The sequence below is a fragment of the Notolabrus celidotus genome, chromosome 1 (assembly GCF_009762535.1).
Source record: "Notolabrus celidotus isolate fNotCel1 chromosome 1, fNotCel1.pri, whole genome shotgun sequence".
Lineage (NCBI taxonomy): Eukaryota > Metazoa > Chordata > Actinopteri > Labriformes > Labridae > Notolabrus > Notolabrus celidotus.
Window position 1 is genome coordinate 30010847 of NC_048272.1, and position 18397 is coordinate 30029243.

General features: G+C 42.1%; 1 protein-coding gene and 1 long non-coding RNA gene across 2 annotated transcripts; both read left to right on the forward strand.

The window, feature by feature from the left end:
• The first annotated feature begins 6353 nt into the window (after positions 1-6353).
• Positions 6354-6881, forward strand: LOC117821367. The gene is made up of 2 exons (XR_004632961.1): positions 6354-6529; positions 6849-6881. It is a non-coding gene; the product is annotated as an uncharacterized LOC117821367 (long non-coding RNA).
• A 9294-nt stretch (positions 6882-16175) lies between these two features.
• Positions 16176-18148, forward strand: LOC117818585 (tripartite motif-containing protein 35-like). Its single transcript, XM_034691531.1, has 3 exons — positions 16176-17316; positions 17365-17531; positions 18131-18148. The coding sequence occupies exons 1-3, from the start codon at positions 16176-16178 to the stop codon at positions 18146-18148; spliced, it is 1326 nt and encodes a 441-aa protein (XP_034547422.1).
• The last annotated feature ends 249 nt before the right edge of the window (positions 18149-18397 follow it).

The following is an 18397-nucleotide window of genomic DNA, read 5'->3' on the forward strand; positions in this document are numbered from 1 at the left end:
TTTCTAGGGGGATCAATAAAGTGTATAACTCTGTTTTATTTGTGATTTAAACCTTATGTTTGTAAATCCACTGTAAAGGTGAATCTTAAACTGATATTTAGTGTTTTTCTTAGACAAACAAAACTAATTTATGCATTGTGCTTAAATTTCCATGTAAAAGTTCATATTAAACCCACTTCAAAAGAAACCAAGTTGCAGTATGTTGTTCATAAAATATATTTATATAAATTGATTTTATATATGCTATCATTTTACGTGTGCATATATACTATAATAATATTTATTTCTATTTTATTTATTTTGTTTGGCAGTAAATAATACATTTAATTTGTGATTGTCAGTGAAAAAAGAATTATTAGGGCCCGAGCACCGACAAGGTCAGCAAAGGCCCTCTTGTATTTTATTATTATCACCAGTTAAATACTTGATTCTAGTTGGTCAAAACCCACAACAATATAATCAAATCAGTAAATGCAACCCTGAAAACGACCCAATCACACATTGTCATATTACATCAATCCACAGAAATTAGTCCAGCATATTCCCTCTCTGCCTGTTGACACTGTAGTGAAAACAACTCAGGAATAATCAATCAAACAATCTTAGCGCCAAATGTTATCTGAAGTCTCTTTAAAACAGAGCAGGTCTAGACCGTACTCTATGTTCTATTATCAACAAAGACCCAACATCAAAACAGAATGAGATCCAGTCCCATTTTACAGACAGGACTCGGTCTGATCTCATCTTAATCCACCAAGAGCTGAAAACTTTGCAGCATTTAGCAAGTTACAGTGGCAACGACAAACTTCCTTTAACAGGCAGAAACCTCGAGCAGCACCAGACTCACGTTAGACAGACATCTGCTGAGACCGTGTTGGAGAGAGGGATAGAGGGAGATAAAGAGAGAGAGAGGATAGTGGTGAGACGTAGTAGTAGTTGTAGCAGCTGGAGTCTGGCATGTCCAGATCAGCAGACTGTCTACGGCAGAGGTCCAGAGGAACCTACGAGACAAGGGAGCTCAGGGACTCCAGAAAGGTCTATGGTTAGTAACTTTAATGGGACAGGAAGAGTTAAACTAGACAGGCAGACAGAGAAGAGAGAGGAGATCCCAGAGTGTCAGTTCCCCCGGCAGTGTAAGCCTGTAGCAGTCTAAAGGCCAAATTCCACCAGATCCGTGTCCGGTCCGTCTGCGATCCGTCACGGCACCGGATCTGATAGGTTTCTATTTTAGTCAATCTGTTAACCCCAACATGCACGAGCGCCGCTGACTTGCGACCATATGATCGTGACTGATTCAAAACCGGTCCTCACCAAAACATTATCATAGTGAAAGTTAAAATCACAAATAAACATGGCTGCTGTTAGTACTCACAACTTTCATGCTAGCATTATCCAGTTGTACCAGTGAGACGATATCAGGAGAAAAGTTATAACACATATAATACTGTAACGTGTTCAGTGTAGATGTTCTTAATTCCTACAGTGTTGACAGTTAGTGAAGGCATCAGGAGAGGTGTAGAGTGTGCGAGCCGAGAGAGGAGAGACAAGAGGAGAAGTTTATCATTCATTCAAACATTGATTGTTGCTTTGTTGGTTGGCGTGTTCACGGCTGACAGTGACCGGTTATTAAAGCTCAACTTGCTCATGAATCTGCTCGTCATCCCTACAGCGTTCGGACGGACGCTACAGTACATCTATATTTTCTGTAGGACTTACTAAATGTCATTCATTCTTCTGCTTGTCAGAGCCCCCGTGGTGAGAGCTTTTTAGACTCTGATCCGGACTACAGTCCTGAGCAAAGCACCTCATCGGGTCAGAGGGGACAGGCCTGAGGTTGAGCGAGAGGGGCAGTAAATAGAGTCAGGGGAAGCAGAGGCAGGGGACGGGGACTCGGAGGAGTGCACGCCAGGGAAATGTACACACAGGAGGCGGGCAGAACGGCAGGACGGGATTTGAATGGTTTAAAATTTTGGCACCCAAAAAATGGTGATTGGTTGGTGTTTTCCCAGGTTTACTCCGGCTGTAGATAGCAGCTTTTCTTCACTCTTTTTTAAGAACACATTATGTATTGATTGCCATCAGGGCATAAAGATCATTTTAACCAGTATAACAAAAAGTGTATCTAAATCTGATTACCAACCCCAGCTTTAACTATGACAAAAAAAAATGCCATTTAGGGCGGAGGCAGGCCTGGAGTCATCAAGTCAGAGGTTTTCAGAGGCTGATAAAATGTTCATTTTATATTTTGAATGTTTCATAAAATGTATTCCGTTCAGAGCGAGGGCTGGCACGAGCGTTCGCCTGCATGCAAGTTCACGTGACGTCTGCCAGGATTAAAAGCATTTTTTTTTCAAAAATTTCACATTAAATGCAACGAGAGCAGAGCAACATGTTGGATATTTAAGAGACCCATCAAGGAAAGAGACCAGCTCAAACGTTAACAGACATCTGTCCAGGATGAACCGAAAAGTAAGAGAGATGCTTAAGTTTCTTGAGACCGTTCATCACTTTACTGTTAGTATAACAGTAATAAAACATTCACCTCTCCCTGTGTCTGCCCCTCCTATCTTACCTGCCCATCCAGGTGAAAACCATGAAACTATCAAAATGCTTACTAAAATAAAATAATAATAATGCACATGACATTGCCCTTAATATAAACAACAATAAATAAATGACATAAAGTAAAATGATTATGAATACATTAGAATAATTAATATTTATGGCATAAAATGATGGAAATAGCTCCAACACTAATGTTAATGAAAGAAATGTGTTTCCTCCACATCCAAAAGGTCCCACACAGTCAGTCTAACAGTCAATAGTTTGGATTCAAACGGCTTCCCTCCTTGTAATATATAATATTACTGGTGAGGACTCGAATTGGACTCGGACTCAAGTCATGAGGACTCGACTCGGACTCAGACTCTGATTTTTCTCTGGTGACTTGGACTCGGACTCGAACACAGAGGACTGAGGACTAGACTCATGTCCGATACAATGCTACCCAGCAGACCAATCACAGAGCTTGTGGTCTGTGTTGTTTGACATGTCATTACATTTTTGAGGAGATGCCCAGCAGGCAGCAGTCTTAATACATCTTTTCACAACCAGTAAATCGTCCTTAAAAAACATATTTGATGTCATCTTGATGTTTTTAAGTAGCTGGTTTATAAATGGGATAAAGTATAGAGAACAGGCAGTGATGCAAACCAGAATCACGACGGGTTAGACATGATTTCCTGCTTGTGTCGCAGTCATGCTTGTCCTATCAGGATTGGATCTTGCAGAACTAGCTGTGCACTTTTCATGTTATATTTCTGCTTTAACGACTGAAACGACAGGATGGTGGACAGAGCAGCAACTCACCGAGTCAAACAGGTGCTCCATGATTTTATTTACGTCCACCACACGGAGAAGCAGAGGCTTTAGTCCTCAACACACTATTCACAGGTTTGATTCCTGAACCTGTCGCTATTTGTTCTCTCTTTTTCTCTCCATATGTATTGTCTCTCTTAAGCTGCTGCAGAGCTGTGATGCTTCTCTCTCTGTGCTACTGGCTGAGTTTTGTTGTATTTGTTGCTGTTTCTTTACAAGATGAGTGGGCCCAAATAATACCACAGAGATACAAACAAACTTAGAAACACTATAATTCAGAGATGAAAGACGACTTAAGTACCTGTTCAGTGTAGAGCAGAGCGTTAAGGAAAAAAAAAACTTTCCACAGGGCGACATGAATCATAAAGTGAAAATAATATCCACAGGTAGTGGAGGGAATAACACCTGCTGATTCATAACTACAGACATAAAACACCCTCAAAAATTATTATAAAATGCCCACAGCTGTCTAAAGAGATACGAGGAAGTACACTTCACATCACGCTCATTTTTCCCCTCACACTTCCTCCATCTGACATCATAAATCAGAATAAGTGTGTCAGCTTGTGAAGGTTTGGTGATACTGATGGTAAGTTCCTGTCATCAGGGGCCATTTTCAAAGAATTCAGACATTCTAATGCTAAAATTAGCTGCTCTATCAACTGAGTGAGGACATCACACAAACACAAATCTACCCTGCTGATTCTCTAATTCCCCGTCTGACCCTTAAACCTTACTCTAATGTAATCAGGTGAGTTGTATATAAATTCAGCTTGTACAGTTTTCATAAATAGAGAAATGAGCTAAAGAGAGAGTTTTTAAAACAGTGTCAACAGGCAGAGGGGACATGTGACTAACACCTTTACGCAGATCAGTTTGACTTGTATGTTGTTGCTCCTGGTGTCTTTTTTGCTGTCTAGAATGAATCACTGATCTATTTGGCTCTAATCGATCGGACATTCCATTCTATTCTCCTTTGATCTGTTGCATTCTATTCTGTTCTCCTTTCATTCTATTCTCGTTGATATTTTCCATTCTGTTCTATTCTGCTTTGATCTGTTCTGTTCCATTCTATTCTGCTTTGATCCGTTCCGTTCCGTTCTATTCTCCTTTCTGCAGATTGATTTGATATGACGTTTGTGATCAGGTTGTCTCTGGTGTTTATTACTATTGTTATGGGGTTTCAGCCAATCAGAATCAAGTATTTAACACAGCCAGGTAATAATCCAATGTAAACAGGTGAGTTGTTTATAAATTCAGCCCGTAAAGTTGCCATGAATAGAGAGATGAGCTATAGAGACCCGAACTGTTTTTATATCAGGTTGTAAACATGTTTATTTCTGCTGTAAAATTTTAACACGGGGCTCTATGGGGACTGACTCACTGCAGGAGACACACTCTAGTGGACATGAGGGGAACTGCAGGTTTTTTGACTTCAATGGTGATTTCTTTTCTCAGCTTTCTACATTAGTTTATCTCCATGTATTTTTCTGAATAGTCCTAAGCACTAGTTGATTTTCAGGTTTTTCCACTGCTCTTCCGTGGATGTGATGTCAGCTGGCCTCTTCTAAGTGGCTGATTTCTGGTTCCCCCTCCTCCTGGGACTAGGAGTAAATCCACCAGGCTCTCACTTGTCTCTGACCAGGCAGCCTCTGGTGTTAAAACAAGCTGATGACTCAAATTATTCCACATCATTTACAGTAGTATTGCTGAAAGCAGCAGTCATTATGCAATCTCTGATTCTGTGTTAACTGTTCCACTTCCAGCTGTTTATTTCAACGCAGTGACAGAATGAAAAAAACTCATGACTTGGGCTGTAAAATGAACTCTGCCTTTCAGCGCTTTGGGCTAGAGATATGGTGGATTAAGTCAGGAAATATCCACTGCATAAATGGAAATAATAAATCATAAACTACTGCTTCAGTCCTTTCTGACAATGGAAAAAGCAAATCCACACACTAAGCATGATGTAGCCCAGAGCCCTTCAATTAACTGAAATGGGCCATGTGCATTTAATAGTGAGTTTAAATGGCCACTTTTCCTCCCTCACACTCGCTCTTATTTATTTCACTCTAATTTTAATGTCATAATGTTAAGGCAGCGACCGCTCAATCCACTCACCCGCAAGGAAGAGGAAGACAGCGAGAGGAAGGCTTGGTGTGTGTGGCTGTCTGACAGAATGAGTTATAATGATGGTGTTTAAAATGATTAGAAGCAGCAGCAGTGGGAGACAGAGGAGATATCCGCCTGTCAGAGACTCAGAGTCCGCTCAGTCCCAGTGTACAGAGCTGCAGATTAGATTTCACTTTTATTATTTAGCAAACTGATAAAAGAGAAATGGGAAATAAAGTCAAAGATTTCACATTTCAACAAAGTGGGCAGCTAGACCAAAGTCTGTAAAGATGAAGCTATGACAATAAATTTTAACCAGATATTTGATTTGGGTCTGAAATGGGTGATCAGATTTGAAAACATTTTTACTTTCTGAAAACAACAAGATCAAATACGTGTTTCCGATCCTACAACATACTTCGGTTTCTCACAGTAATTCTGAGCACATTATGTTAATTTAGAGTATAAACCAGGCTTAAAGCATTTCTGTCAAAGTGGGGAATCCACGGAGGCAGTCTTCAGGCACACCAATTTTTGTCAAGCAATACATTTTAAAGCCCTTAATAGTTCAGGGCATAACTCTTAAATTATGTAATAATTCGAAAAAAATGCCACCCAGTTTCGACCCTCATGGAGCCTTCATCAGGGCGCCACTTATTCCTTGACTCAAGATAATGTGCATGAAGGCAGCCTCCGTGGCGTCCCCCTTTTGACTCAAACAAATATGTATATAACGTATATACGTGGCAGAAGTTAATCTGTTTTGATCTATACTTTTATTTCAAATATGTTAACAACAATGAGCAAAGGGATAAACTCTGTTAGAAAGCCCAGACTATCATAGTAATGTATCTGTCCGATCTTCTGTGTTTTCATGGTAACACGTTTGTCATGTGCCAATCATAGCGGAGCATAGAGTTAAGTTTCACTTTCGTTTTCTTCTGCTGAAGAGTGAGACGTCCGGTTCATGTCTCTCCCGTTCGCTCACCCCTTTTCCTGTTTATCCTCACCTGTGATGCTGTGCGTGGATGAATACAAGGTAGGACTGTGTTCCCGGTCGTTGCCCTCTAGAGCCAGGGTTCTTTTGAATGTGTTTGAATACTTTTATGTCAGTTAATACAGAGAGTAGACGCTCTTAGCAGATGCGATGTAGCAGAGGCTAACGGAGCCACAGGCTAACATAGCAGCCTGGTAGGATTGTGTATAGCACATGTCTTATAATTATAATTATGTTTACTTTGTATAACTATTTAGTGGTGCTAGTAACATTAGTGCCATGTGTGTATGTGTGTGCAACATTATTCTGTTGATGTGCCATACCAGTATTGTAATTTCCTTTGTTTGTATTGTTATTGCAGACCACAGCGAAATAAACCACCTGTCACTTGGAAGTCTGTGTCCGTGTTCTTTAACGGGGATGCACGCCTATACCTTACCACTCTGGAACACTATTCCCAGAAGTTCCCCACTCTGTTACAAACACTATGAAAAGTAAACCTAAACATCAAGATCAGTTTTCATGTTTAACACAAGGTAAACAGCTGCAGAACTATAAGGTCATGACATGTCTGTCATGTCTGTCAAGTCTGTCACACAGTGTGTGTTGGCCGTGCATCAGTTTTACCCAAATTAAGGCCATAAGCTATCTACTACTGAACTTTATTGGCTTTATATATATTTTTTTTCTATACAGGGAAGTGGCATGATCTGCTGTTAATCATAATGACCACGTGAAAAAAAACGTCACTCTTTACTTTACCTGCTGTTTGCTGCATTTAAACTGGAGTGGGTTCAGAAGTATGAGCTATAATGAAACAATCATATATACATTACAAACGCGTCCTTCATGGAACTCTATGGTTGTGTTCTCTCAGTTTCTGAAGATGGCCTCCAGTGGACACCCAAGGAACTGCAGTTTTTGACACTTAATCTTTGGCTTCAAAGGTTACCATTTCGTCTTAGATTAACTGTTATGAGTTATTGTACCCATAAACTAGACAAACACACTTGAGTTTTTGCATAGTTAAAAGAAAGTTAAAAAAAATGTTTTACTCTTAATGTAAATAAATCCTTATTTCTGCCAACAGGTGAGTATTTGTGTGTATTTATGTTTAGAATATGTGTAACTGGGAAGTGTGAGACATATGAAGACACTTGTTCTGCCCTGCCCTGAGGCAAGAATTGAAGGGACAGTAAAGAGTTAATCACTATCTGATAAAAGGTAACGTGTGTGAACAAGAAAGTAGGACAAGGGGCGGCTCCTGTTCATTCCTTCCATGTTGATACCCCAAGTGTGTGTGTGTGTGTGTGTGTGTGTGTGTGTGTGTGTGTGTGTAAACCTGTTGTGATGTATATAGGCAGGAGGTCAGTCCTCATGTGAGAGCTGCCAGCATGCGGGATGGTTTCGGTTTATTGGATAGCATCTCTCTGGAGTCTGTCTGAATGGATGTTTGAGGCTTGAGTCTGTGAATCATCCTCAGCACCGTTTTATGTTTCTGTAATGAAAACTGGAGTCATGTACTCTGGCTGGGAGCCAAAATCTGAATCCTCTGTGAGCAAGAGGAGACAAAGGATCATGGAGTTTGACACAGCCATTATTTTTTCTGTCATGATTTCTTTCTGTAACACAGTCCAGCTAACATCACTAGTCTTTTCCCAAAGAGACTCCACAGTGGACTTGGTCATACTGTTAAGGGATTCAAGTCTGGACTTCGCCACCCCCCTCAGGGACATGTGACTTGACTTGGTCTCTCCCCACAGGGACTTGAGACTCGACCTGGTCTTTCTCGTTATGGACTTGAGACTCGACCTGGTCTTTCTCGTTATGGACTTGAGACTCGACCTGGTCTTTCTCGTTATGGACTTGAGACTCGACTTGGTCTTACTCCTTAGGGACATGAAACTCGACATGGTCTTTCTCCTTAGGGACATGAGACTCGACATGGTCTTTCTCCTTAGGGACTGGAGACCCGACTTGGTCTTTCACATCATGGACTCGAGACTTGACTAGGTCTTTCCCTTCTCTGTATTGAAGACTTGAAACTTGAGATCGAGATCATTAACTCTTTAGGAAAATGTGTACTGAATGTATAAATTAGCTGAAGAGGAGGAGTTTTTTCTCACAGACTGGTTTGAGACTGATTTACAACCAGCTCCAAAAAAACATCCTCAATACTCCTCTGTAACCCACTTCTGCCTGAAGGAACATTGCAGCCTGTTATTCTGTATAATTGTCAAACAGTCCCAAATATCCTTCAGATGTTTGCTAATAGTGGTTTCATTATGTGGACAGAGAAACATTTCTGTAATAAAAGCTTAAAATTGTATGAAAACTGATGTAATGTTTGAGAAACAGCAGCCAAAGGTCGATCTTTTGCAATCATTGTATAACGATGCTGCCACAGAGACAGTTAGTGTAACATGTGCTGTTGCATTTTAATAATCTGGAGATATTGGTTGCTGTATTGACCACCTTTATGTCCCCTAGATAGAATTTCAATGAGTCCAATCCCTGCTGAGGCTTGGGGTTGAATCAATGCTGTAACTGAACAAACACAAACTATTCTCTGGTAATTAATGGACTCACAGCATCAGAGAACAAAGGTTAGCAAGCTGCACGCAGGAGCACAATATCCACAGGGGATATTTGTTCAAAAAATTAATACATTAATCTGACTCACCTTCAGTGCAGTGTAACAGGAGTAAGCTCTACAAGCACCAGCTACTGACAGTGTTGCTAGATAGAGCTGACCAAAATATGCAATTAAAATGTAGTTCTGTTAATTTAACTCCAATTCAGTACACCATAAAAATACACTGACAGACGAAACACACACAAATAAATTGTATAATGACAAACAACAGTAGCAACCAACCATCCTGGCATACTTTGGTGCATTTCTGCCACCTTCTGGACCAAGAAATAAATGTAATGGCCAAATTCCACAAGATCCATGTCCGGTCCACCTCCAATCCCTCACAGCATCGGATCTGATAGGTTTCTATTCTAGTCAATGCATTAACTCCTACTGGATCCACTTTGTTGCGTTCCGGCTGGGTATCTGATCCGGCAGGTTGGAGCCCTCCAGATACACAAGACTTCAATGTTTGCCGGATGCTGGTGCACGATGCATAAATCTCGACAGAGCAGATCAAGTGGGACAGGAAGTCACAGGACAGGAAGTCACGCACCAAAACATAATTAAAACATTCGGTTAATTTTCAGCATAAAGCACGCCCTGTTGACGCCAGATTGCCGTCATGATGAGTGGGTTTTGGTGGATGAGAGAGCATGGAGCCGGACCGCAGCAGAGCTGAGACTGACCGGACACGGATCTGGTGGAATTCCGGTGTAAGAGTCATCAAATGGCTTTCAGAGATATGCTTCAGTGACAGCGCTCAAAAAGTCTGACAGAGCCGAACAAAACAACTACAGATAACCACCATTTTTCATATCAATGCAGCCACAATATATTGCATTTATCTGCACAGGCATTAATACACCCAGAGGATGTTAAGTATGTACACACTGCACTTTTACAGGGTAGCCTATATTTAAACTTGTTCAACAACTTTGCAAGTCTGACCAAATGTTCCAAAGTTTTGAGCTAGCAGAAATTCCGCGATTTGTTCCATTCACTTCCCAAATCCCTACAAAAAAGAGCAATTTAGGCTTTGGCTTGAGGCCTTGAAAAGTTCAAAGTTCAATCAGTTTCTGTTCTTGGTTAAGTTTCTCAGCTGTGTTGAGTACTTGTTCCTATCAAGAACATAACAGCGGTTAATTCTCACCAGCTGGGGTTTCTGTAGCCAGCCTCAAGCGGATTTTCAATGTATTGCAGTTTATAACACTTCCACATGGGATTCATCGTTTGAGACCAGAGGTTGCCGCTTGGTCCACAACCATCTCTGATAGGGAAACATTGAGCAACATCCTGTCGGGATCCTGCTTACTCTGTCAGGATCCTAATGTACACAACCTAACCTGTTCATTATTCAATATCCCTGACTTAAATGCACAGATAAAGGCTCAGCTGAATCAGATTCAGGGGTTGAAAGATATATCTGTTGACGTGTAGGTATTGGTATAGTTGTATGATTTAAATGCCTATCGAATTTAGGAAGTCCTGGTAAAATTTGTTGTGGGGCGAATTCTGTGACATTTTTTAGAGGGTTCATGTCTGAACCCTATCTTAACAGACTGGATGGTTTCCTGTTGAGTACCGGATAAGGCTAATTTTCCTGGAAAAATCCTCCTCCTGATGCATCTGCAGTTTTTCCAACCTTGAAGCACCTTTAGCCTCTGTAAAATGAGACTAATGTGGGAGCAGAGACATTAATAATTCCTTCAGTTTCAACAGGTCGGTGCTGGAGCACAAATAATAAACAAGAAATGCTGAAGAAGAACTCTCCGGGGGGAAAGCATAAACCTCTGTTCTGCCTTTCTGGAGGACCTAATTACTTGACTTCTCTGAGCGAAGACTCCGATCTGAGAGTCATCACGTGGTTGACCTTCAGACCGTGCCTTCAATCTGTTTCTCAAAGTTTACCACATTCCCAGAGGCAGGATTCACATCAATACATTGACTCACATGAGCCTTGGGAAGTCCCAAGACAGAGAAGCAGGAGCCAATAAACTATTAGGACCAAGGCTTGTTCTTCAGAGCTGGACGGTGAGTTAGCATTAGATAACAGCCACAGTGTAGTGTTGTTATATGTTTACTTATATCAGAAACCTTTATTATTATTTTATTGTAGTAGGTATGTTTGTTCATATTTAATATATATATAAAATATGAATAAAAATACCTATTGCAATGCTCACAAGCCCGCTGCTGAGCGCCTCAGTATTGGAGTTTCGGTTGGCCTCAAGGAGGTTTTGACAAACCGTCAGGCAGCTCAGGAAGGGAAAGCAGTGCTGGACCATGGCTGTTTTCAGCAGGGGTGGAGAACTGCAGACCCAGACTGGGGATATCGTTGGGCGGTGGAAGGAACACTTTAATTAACTCCTAAATTCAGCCAACATGCCCGCTGAGGAGGGGGCAGAGTCTGAAGACCCAGATGAAGTCTCATCCATTTCCTTGGCAGAGGTCGCTGAGCTAGTCAAAAAGCTTCTCAGTGGCAAGGCACCGGGGGTGGATGAGATTCGCCTTAAGATGCTGAAGGATCTGGACATTGTTAGGTTGTCTTGGCTGGCACGCCTCTTCATTGTCATGTGGAGGTCTGCGTCAGTGCTTGTGGAGTGGCAGACTGAGGTGGTGGTCCCCATTTATAAAAAGGGGGATAAGAGAGTGTGTTTCAATTATCGGGGTTCACGTGAAAAGTCTACGCAAGGGTGCTGGAAGGGAGGCTCCAACTGGAAGTCGAACCTCGGATACAGGAGGAACATTATGGTTTTCTTCCTGGTCGTGGGACAGTGGACCACCTCTTTACCCTTGCAAGGCTCCTGGAGGGGACAACAGAGTTTGCCCATCCAGTCTACATGTGTTTTGTGGACTTGGAGAAGGCCTACGATCGTGTTCCACAGAGGCTCTTGTAGGGATACTGTGGGAGTATGGGGCTCGGTGGCCGCAACTGCGAGCTATTTGATCCTTGTATGACTTAAGTGAGAGTTGTGTCTTCATACTTCGGACACTATGTCGGATATGTTCTCAGTGTGTGTTAGCCTCCACCAGGGTTGCCCCTTGTTGCCGATCCTGTTTGTAATTTTTATGGACAGGATCTCAAGGCAAGCTGGGGGAGGAGGGCTCAGAATTTCATCTCTGCTTTTTGAAGACGCTTTGGTTCTGTTGGCTCCTTCGAGCGGGGACCTCCAGCGGGCATTGGGGCGGTTTGCAGCTGAGTGGGAAGCGTCTGGGATGAGAGTCAGTACACCTCCAAGTCTGAGGCCATGCCTCTCTGCTTGAAAATGGTGGAATGCTCTCTCTCAGTGGGGAGCGAGTCTTTGCCCCAAGTGGGGGAGTTTAAGTTTCTCGGGGTCTTGTTTCTCGAGTGGGGGTAAAATGGAGCGTGAGATTGACAGGCGGATTGGTGCAGCGTCAGCAGTTATGTGAGCGTTGTACTGGACCGTTGTGGAAAAGAGGAAACAGAGCCGGAAGGCAAAGCTTTCAATTTACCAGTGGGTCTATGTTCCAACCCTCACCTATGGTCATCAGCTGTGGGTCATGAACGAATGAATAAAACCTTGGATAAAAACGGCTGAAATGAGTTTCCTCCGAAGGGTGGCAGGGCTCAGCCTTAGAGATAGGGTCAGGAGCTCAGACTTTCGGAGGGAGCTCGTAGTAGAGCCACTGCTCCTTTGCGTCCAAAGAAGTCAGGTGCTGCTTTAAGTTGGACCCTCCACACACTGAAGGTGAGTTTGACTGAAAACTGAACTCTAAGTGAATATAAACTTGTGGGGAATTGTAGGGTGAAGATGGAGGGTCATGACTGATGGTATTTTTTGTCCTTAACGAGCCACCAGATATCTACCTATAGAAATATTTTCCTGTTCACTAGAATAAGTAGCATGATGTTTATGATTTTGCTTTTATGTTCAGTATTTTGTGTTTAAAACTCACATCAAACATTTTTGAATCTCAGCTCATCGCATACAGACTGTTTAGAAACCGATGTATGTTTATGATCTGCTTCAGGGCACCCTTAGTGACTGTTTTAAGGTCCGTCTTTTCTCTGTTGTTAAAATGTGGTGAGGTTAAGTATCAGAGAAGTCCGAGCCCTTGCAGGGTCCAATCAGTGAGAGGTATTCGATAAGGGGGCGTCTGTCAGAGAAAAGACTTCCGCGAAGTCTGCTCTCGTGTCTCCTGATTATTGCTCCTCCGATCAGTCTCCTACGTCCTCTCTCGTCTAGCAGCGTTAAGAGCTTTGGGACGCAACTTAAAATCGCGCCTCAGTAACTACCTCCGGTTTGGCCGAGGAGCGAGGAGAGAGGAGACTGGAGTTAAGAGCTTTGAGATCCACCCACTGTGTCTTGTATGGAAACGTTGGCTTGTCTTCTTACACAACAGAAGAATGGAGCATTGGTATATCTTTCTCTCTGAGGCCATACTACATGATCTTCTGCTGTCTTTTTTGTCTGCAGGAAAAACAGTCTGTATGGGGAGCAACAGCAGGTGTTCTAGAATTCAGACATCAAAGACAGAATTCCAGAATTCTCTCTTTGATCTCCTCCTAATCCTCTTTCATAGACCTCCATTCAACAAACAAACATTGTAAAAGAAGTTTTCTTCTCCTCTTGAGGACAGACCTGATAAAGTTTGACTTTTGACTAATCTGCATCATGATGTTATTTCAGCAAATTCAAGACCTGTTAATTACAAGAAAATCACAAGAACATCAGTTTCTGTTTCAGGTTCATCCCGCTGAGGGAAGGCAGAGTAGTGTGTATAGATGCAACATAATAATGTAGAAACTGTTTAATAAGAGAACTGCTCTGGTTTCTATCTGTAGTCTGAGTAGTATCGACCGATGAGGTTTCAGCAGGCTTTGTTGTCTGCAGGAAGAACTGTCAGTATGGAGAGCAAAAGCAAGTGTTCTAGAAGTCTGACATCAAAGACAGAATTCTAGAATTCTGTCTTTGATCTCAGATTCCTGGGAAAAAATGTAACATTCAGTGAAGAAGGTCAGGCCCTAATCCTCCTTGTCCTCTTTCATGGGCTACGTTTACATGAGACTTTTAATTCCTCTTTAAGATTAAATCCTCTTTAAAAAGATTTAAAATGACCATGTAAACACCTAATTCCGAATGAAAATGATCATTCCGAATTAAACTTAAATCTGGCTGGTTTATTCTGATTTTAAATCCGAATTAAATAATTCCTCTATCATGTATACATTCATTCCGCTTTAAATTAATTCCGGTCGTTCTGCGCATGCTCGTTCCCTTGTCCTGTCGCGATGACGCACATACTTTGCGCTGGCGGGCTCATATTTCAGGATGAGGTAGAGCAGCCGTTGCACTAACCGGCTTTGAATCTCCACAGTCCGGTCTTCCGCCTCCCTTCTCCGGTCGTCTATCTCTCTTCTCCTCCTCAGCTGACGAAAGTGAAGCAGTACGTCTGTGTCGAGCTGCTTTTTAACAACTATAGTCAAAATCAAAGCGACATTTGAACTTATTGTGTGGTCTTCCATGTTGTAACCGAAAATGAAAGAAGCAGGAACTGGAGTCTGTTTTCTTCCGGTAAACGTAAATACGTCACGCCCGCCCCCGTCCAATCAGAACCCTTCCCAACCCCCAGACATTAAGAGGAATTGAATAAAAACAATTAAACGTGTTTTCCATGTTAACCTCAATTCGGAATTAATATTTCCATGTAAACACGAAGGAGAAAACTTTAATTCAGAATTATTTAATTCGGAATTATTAATTCAGAATTAAAAAACATCATGTAACCGTGGCCATAGATCTCCATTCAACAAACAAACATTGTAAAATTAGTTTTTTTTCTCTTGAGGACAGACCTGACAAAGCTTGACATTTCACTTTTGACTGATCTGCATCATGATGTTGTTATTTCAGCAAACTTAAGACCCGTTAATTAAAAGAACATCACAAGAACAACAGTTTCTATTTCAGTTTCATACCCTTCAAATTTTAAGGGTTAGGGTTAATTACCTTTTCAAATCACTGAGATCTAAAAAAGAAACTTCAAAATACAAACACAGGCTTAGAAATCAGACACACAGAAAAAGGTAGTAGTAGTTGTTACTGTGGAGTTGATGGGATTAAACTTAAAATCGGTCTTACATTATGTTCTAAATGCTGTTAAATTATGATGTATTTTAATTATGAATTAAATTATGACTCTTGTGGCCACTTTGTGGGATCAGAGTGTCTTTAGACTGAACTACACTGCTCGTGTGCAGATCACATAGTTAGATATAAAGGTGTGTTGGCATGGTTAGAGAGGTGTTTATGAAATGTTTTGTTTTAGCACTGAGACCGTATCCACCCTACATAACCAGCAATGAATCAGTACTGTGGAATGAAACACACCCATGTGTTAAGGTGCAGCAGAACAGGTGTGACAAAGCTCTGCTCCTCACCTGATGGGTATACACCTGATACTAACAAGGGAACACTTTATTAATCTTCATTAAGAAGACACAGAGAGTGACCAAGAGACGATCAGATTCACCTTCAAACCAACCTGAGCTCTTCCTCTGAGTGAGCTCAGCTACAGGAGACAGAAACAACATCACTGCTGCTTCAAGCTGTGGACCCTCCACACACTGAAGGTGAGTTTGACTTAAAACTGAACTCTGAGTGAATGAAAACTTGAGGGCAATTGTAGGGTGAGGTTGGAGGGTCATGACTGATGGTATTTTTTGTCCTTAACAAGCCACCAGATATCTACCAATAGAAAGATTTTCTTGTTCAGTAGAATAAGTAGAACGATGTTGTGCTAACTTTGCTCTGCAGAGGAATGTAAATGTGTTCACACCAGACTCAAATAAAATAATTTACTTGGGTGAGTCAATTTTAATATACAAGTCTATGTTCTTCACTAGAGAAAGACGAACAGCTTCACTACACCGCTGCTGCTTCACTCATTCGGCACACTGAAGGTGAGACTGACTAAAGACTGAACTCACTGAAAGTGAAAATAAACTTCAGGGATGTAAATGAGGGAGGAGGGGGAGCTCTGACTGACTGTACTGCGTGTCTGCTGTTTTCACTCAGAGACTCAATGGCTTCCAGATCAGAGGAGGATCTCTGCTGTTCCGTCTGTCAGGACGTCTTCAGAGATCCTGTCGTTCTCTCATGTAGCCACAGCTTCTGTAAAGACTGTCTGCAGAGCTGGTGGAGACAGAAACCAACACGAGAGTGTCCAATATGTAAGAGGAGATCTTCAAGGACAGATCCTCCCTGTAACCTGGTCTTAAAGAACATGTGTGAGTCCTTCTCACAAAAGAGAGGTCAGAGATCTTCAGAGGATCTCTGCAGTCTGCACTCTGAGAAACTCAAACTCTTCTGTTTGGACCATCAGCAGCCAGTGTGTGTCGTCTGCAGAGATTCAGAACAACACATAGACCACAGATTCAGACCCATCGATGAAGCTGTCCACGAGCCCAGGAGGATTCTTCAGGAAACTCTGGAGCCCTTGAAGGATAAGTTAAATGTTTTTGAACAAGTTAAAGTGGAGTTTCATCAAACTGCAAAACACATTCAGGTCCAGGCCCGACACACAGAGAGGCAGATTAAGGAGCAGTTTAAGAAGCTTCACCGGTTTCTAGAAGAGGAAGAGGAGGCCAGGCTGTCTGCATTGAGGGAGGAAGAGGAGCAGAAGAGTCAGAGGATGAAGGAGAAGATGGAGGCTCTGAGCAGAGAGATAGCAGCTCTTTCAGACTCAGTCAGAGCCACAGAGGACGAGCTGAGAGCTGGAGACGTCTCATTCCTGAAGAACTACAAGGCTGCAGTGGAAAGAGTCGGGCTTTGCCTCCTGATAGAGGATCCACAGCTGCCCTCAGGAGCTCTGATAGACCAGGCCAAACACCTCGGCAACCTGAGCTTCAACATCTGGAACAAGATGAAGGACATGGTCTCCTACAGTCCTGTGATTCTGGACCCAAACACTGCTGGTTCTAGACTCATCCTGTCTGAAGATCTGACCTGTGTGAGATTAGTAGAGAAGCAGCAGCTTCCTGCTAATCCAGAGAGGATTAATCCTTCCACCTCTGTCCTGGGCTCTGGGGGCTTTAACTCAGGGACTCACAGCTGGGATGTCGAGGTTGGAGACAGTACAGGCTGGATAGTGGGTGTGTTAGCAGGGTCTGTTCAGAGGAAGGGAGGCGTTTTTTCTTCATTATGGGGAATAGGGTTCTATGAAGGTAAATATGCAGCATTCTCACCATCAGCTCCAGACACTCATCCCTCAGTTCAGAAGTTCCAGAGGATCAGAGTGAGTCTGGACTGGGGCAGAGGAGAGCTGTCGTTCTCTGATCCTGATGCTAACACACACATACACACCCTCACACACACTTTTACTGAGAGGATGTTTCCGTTCTTTGGTAGTAAAAATAATCTAAAGATGTTACCTGTGAAGGTGTGTGTGAGACGGTGAGACAGAGCACTAAAAGCTATGGTTGTTTTCTAAATGTTTGTTTACATCATGTTTTGTTGAAGACATGCAGCAGAGGATCCTGATTATTCACACTTAAAACACAAGGTTTTAGATGGCACATTAATCACATTAATACACTGCTGCTGATTTCCAAATCTATTCGTAGTTTTCAGTCATGTGACCACCTCAGCAGCCTGGAGGGCAAAAAAGAGCGTAGTAACATGACGATTTCCGCTCATACAGATTACAAAAATGTAACTGTCAAGCCTTGACACTTAATATTAACCTTCTCCTTAACTTGCATAAGTACACTTTATCACCAGACTGTCAGGATAAAAGTGTCCCGCTGTGAAAACAGCGGCGTTATTACTAAGCTAGCATTAGCTGGTTTGCTAGCGGTGCCTGCAAGTTACTACTGGAGTTGTTTACATCGGTCCACGCACACCGACCATGTCAGGAGTACTACATAGACTAAAAATACATTCATTAAAATACTCTGAGTTTACTTCTAATTACCATTAATGAAATATTCAAAGCACAAATACGTGTGGACTTTTATTGTTGTTCTGTTCCCTCAACAGGGACAGTGGAGCGTCTAAAATAATTAATCCACATCTCCTCCTGAGTATTTTCTTTCTCAGATGGCAATCTTACAGGGATATTTCAGTGTTTTTGAAGTGGAGTTGTAAGAGTTTTATGTCACTAGTAATTGTACTAGCCATAACGGAGGCTGCTCACTTAGCTCATAATTCAGCTCATTTTGAAAGATTCCGACCCGAGAACTAATCAGGGTGTAGGTGTATGCTCTACTTGTGATTTTTTTCAGCACTTCACTTTGACATCAGAAA

Coding starts and splice junctions, on each gene's coding strand:
- LOC117818585 (XM_034691531.1), top strand. CDS start 16,176: ATGGCTTCCAGATCAGAGGAGGATCTCTGCTGTTCCGTCTGTCAGGAC. Junction 17,317..17,364: donor GGGAATAGGGTTCTATGAAG/GTAAATATGCAG, acceptor CTCATCCCTCAG/TTCAGAAGTTCCAGAGGATC.